Source organism: Myotis davidii, unplaced genomic scaffold, assembly GCF_000327345.1.
Source record: "Myotis davidii unplaced genomic scaffold, ASM32734v1 scaffold174, whole genome shotgun sequence".
Classification (NCBI taxonomy): Eukaryota; Metazoa; Chordata; class Mammalia; order Chiroptera; family Vespertilionidae; genus Myotis; species Myotis davidii.
This window is the reverse complement of record NW_006289087.1, coordinates 986,057-990,010: the sequence shown is the minus strand read 5'-3', so window position 1 is coordinate 990,010 and position 3,954 is coordinate 986,057. Positions and strand designations below refer to the sequence as shown.

At 48.4% G+C, this 3,954-nt stretch overlaps 1 protein-coding gene across 1 annotated transcript in view; it reads right to left on the bottom strand.

The window, feature by feature from the left end:
* RYR2 (ryanodine receptor 2) overlaps positions 1-3,954 on the bottom strand; it is a 185,593-nt gene that overhangs the window by 94,556 nt on the left and 87,083 nt on the right. Inside the window, exons 44-47 of the mRNA XM_015562331.1 lie at positions 3,179-3,314; positions 2,491-2,677; positions 869-971; positions 371-528 (exon numbers count right to left, since the gene is read on the bottom strand). Coding sequence (XP_015417817.1) covers positions 371-528; positions 869-971; positions 2,491-2,677; positions 3,179-3,314 — 584 coding nt within the window. The remainder of the gene's footprint in view (positions 1-370; positions 529-868; positions 972-2,490; positions 2,678-3,178; positions 3,315-3,954) is intronic.

The following is a 3,954-nucleotide window of genomic DNA, read 5'->3' as shown; positions in this document are numbered from 1 at the left end:
CCAGGATAAGATTTGGGTTTGAAACACTCATTCATTTACGGGCTGACAACGGCATCCACCTGGGACCCAGGGCTCAGTGACGTGCACGGTCGCTAGGTCTGTTCACTGGATCCCCCAACACAGACAACAACCCAATGAGCAGCCTCCTCTGCTAACTGGCATGCGGAGGCCTGGACATTGGCTTTACCGGGGGACCTGCAGGGTCCATCCGCCTGAAGTCACCCCCTGGACCTTTGTCCAGCCTTCCTGGGCCCAGAGCTGGGGAGCAGCATCTCTTTCCGAGACCACATATTGCCTTTGGGTCTCTGAGCCCCTCCCCCTTTCATTGTTATATGGCCACACTCCGTTCTAGAACAAGCGTGCTCTAAACGGTTCAGACAGGCCTTCGCCACTCAGAGGGACCTCACCTTTGGCTATCGCAGGCATCTGGAAGGTGATGCTGATCACGCCCACCAAATCTCCCAGTGGAATCAGGGACCTCAAAATGGATCTGATCCTGATGGCTTCCCCCTTCCCGGCGTGAATCAGCTACAGGAAGAGAACAAGGAGCATTAGAATCCCTCTGTGACATCAATGCTATCATTCTGCCTACAAACTTGAAGTCCAAAATCATGTCTGAAATGATTTTCTTTGACGGATATGCATAAAGTTAGACCTGGCACAGAAACGGTTGTTTCGGGCTCACAGATGCTATTTCCCTGCCACAGTCTCCTCTGACATCAGCACACTATGCCGAGGCTAGTGGCCGGCAGTGTTATTCTTAAGGAGCATGAAGGTCATTGGTCTGGGTGCTGGGGGACACCCCTACCAGCTACTGTGCCTTCACACAGAGGAGCCAGGGTGCCGCGCTGGGGCCCCAGGAACTTACATGCATTTCAGGAGCACAACGTCCTAACAGGTCGATCAAAGCCGCATAGAAGGTCATGATGGCATTCCCCATGTGGATGGTGTTGTCCTCCTCCGCTGTGTCACTGTCATGGATCATTCCAGGGAAACAGAAACAAATCAAACGGGAGGAGGAAGTGGCATTTCTGGTTTATTACATGTTCTCAGGGGACAGGGGCCACTAGGTAATTCATTCTGATGCTTTTCATGTCTGTGTTTAATTTACAGCTGGGCATTTTAAAGCAAAATGGCAATGCATTCAAGACCAGATTTGAGATTCTGTCACCAAGGACACACTTGTGGGAATGTGAATATTAAGATCCTTCCAAGAAGGAAAAAAAAAAGAACTGCTAATTTGATGATTCTGCTCAATTTGTAGTGGCAGCTAGCTCATTAACAAGGAAGGTAAGAGATGGAAGGACCTGGTAAACTTAGAACGCTTTTGTGACTAGATGCATTTAGAGAAAGGGTGACAAAGATCTGAGCCATAAGGTCACATATATAGGGTGTCCAGTACAGTGTTTTCCCCAAAGGAAGAAATTCATAAACATGATCTCAGTTACCCACTCATCTCTGTATCTGGCATGTCCCCCTCCCACTCTGTGGGAAAAACATAAATACTTCATTGTCTCACTGAGGACAGACAAATGTTGATGGACCTGGAGACCAAGGCCTTCCTCCTCTGGCAGCTCAGGAGTCCGCTGTGTACGCTGCATCAGAGGTCTGGCCCAGGACAGCAAGGCTGCACTGGCCACACCTTTCCTGGCATGCAAGGCTGTTCCCAGGACCCTGGAGTGCACACCCACTGGTGTGGGCGGGGCCAGATCTCTAGATGTACTTTCTGCTACTTAGAGAAACTGAGGGCTCTCTCGTTCCTCTGTGGCTGACTGATAAGTACAGAACCTCCCAGTCTGGAGCCCAGCTACGGTGTGGACAGCACTCTGTGCCGGGTTGTCCGTGCAGCAGGGTTGGCAGGACCACGTCTGTGCTTGAACTTGCCTCCAATAGGCCCTGTGTTGTTTCTTCTCCAGGAGTGGGGGTCATGAGCCTAGCAGGACTGCCACCTCCCAGAGTAAGACAATAGGAGCGGCAGCCAGGATTAAAGCATGTCCATCGCTGAAGTTAGTACTCACAACCTGCACATGTCTGGACAAATGGAAGGCGGTTGCTGCCCCCTCCATCACTCCTAGCATGATGACACCCTCTCTTCTGGACTAAGTCCCCATTATCTTCCTAAAGGTCTCCCTCATTCACTATTGCCATGAAAACTCATTCTAGCTGCTTCCTCTGACCTTGACTCCAGATGCGAAGGCTCGCTGCCATCACTGTAAGAAGGAAATTTGCCAGAGCCCCTGGGAGAAGTCACTGATGAGAGACAACCTCCCACAACCTGAGCTTCTCACTACAGCCACATCTTCCTCAGGTCTCTCTGTTCATTCAGCCTGGTCCAGCAGCCCCCCATCCCTCTCCCACATCTAACACACTTGGTCTCCAAGGGGAGAAATCACCAGTTACATTGAAATTAACAGACTGCAAATTATATTTTGTAAAAGTTCAAGTCAAGTAGCACAAATTTACTCCTAAGAGTGTGTGTATTGGACCTACGGAGTTTTGCTGGACCCGCTGGTTGGTGAGGGGCCATCTCGAGAAGGGTCCTCGGCGATTTTGATGGCCTCCTCCATGGCTGCGAGGAGCCCGTTCCCACCCTCGCCGCGCAGGGCGGGGCCGAAGCACTCGGGCCTGCGGATGAGCAGCCGCACCACCACGTTCGCGTTCTCCTCCACACTCTCCCCTGCGGGCACAAGCGGGGTTACACGGACTTCTGAGCAAATGATGTTACATTAATTTACTTATATTAAAAAAGTAATAACTAAAACCAACAAACATGATGGTAAAGACAAAATTACATTCAGATGACTAGTTTTATGTGTATAAGACTGCCATTTTCTGTTCTTGTACTTTAACATTTCCAATGTAAAGTAAAGCATTATGGAGGCATATACTGTTAATTTGTAACTTGAAGCCATAGTCCTAGGCCTTATAGAATCCAATTACAAAAATTTATAAGAATGTAAGTACAGAAAGCTTTTAATTAATAATGAAGTATAGCATCACTATCAAAACACATATTATAAAATAAGTTGTTACTGTAAATATCTGATTATAAAATATTCTGTTTCTGTTCTAATATTTACCTCCCCCATGAAAATGCTGGCATATATCACTATTTTATAACTATTTCTATGCAGTTTTAATAATAAGTGAAGAGGACCCCACAAGCCATCCGTCCTACCGTTACAGAAAACAGCAAATCTGAGAAAGTCGAGATATCTTTCCCCTTCGACTGGGTTCCAGCCGATATCTGGGTAGCCCTTGGCCACCAGCATTGGGCAGCTCTGCAGTCCACAGCCGGCCAAATACCGGACGACCTGCCAACAGGACGAGGAGCAGAGCGTGAGCCCTCGGGCGTCAAGTCAGAGGTCAGCTGCTTACTCCAGACTGTGGAGATGCCATCTAAGGGCAGTTTGTAACAAATGCAGCTTTGAAAGTTTTTGTGTGTTTTTTAATCTTTATTGTTGGGTATTACAGATACCCCTCCTTTCCCCCCATTGTCCCCCTCCACAGGGATCCCACCCGGTCCCAGGCCTTCACCACCCTATTGTGTCCATAGGTAATGCATATCTATAATAAAAACATAATATGCTAATTAGACCAGACGTCCTTCTGGACGACCATCCTGATGACCTTCCTGATGAAGCTGGGGCTGGGAGGGTTGAGGCAAGCCGCTGCGATGACCTTCCTGACGAAGCTGGGGCTGCGAGGGTTGAGGCAAGCCGCTGCGGCTGTGAAGGCCGAGACCCTTGCACGAATTTTGTGCATCGGGCCTCTAGTATGCGATATAAGACCTTTGGTTAATCTCTTCCTGCTCCCCCCAGCTCCTCCTCTATAAGTTCTATCATTCTGTTCTATTCCCATGTTCCTGGACCTATTTTATTCATCAGTTTATTTTGTTCATTAGATTCCACACATAAGTGAGATCATGTGATATTTGTCTTTTTCTTACTGGCT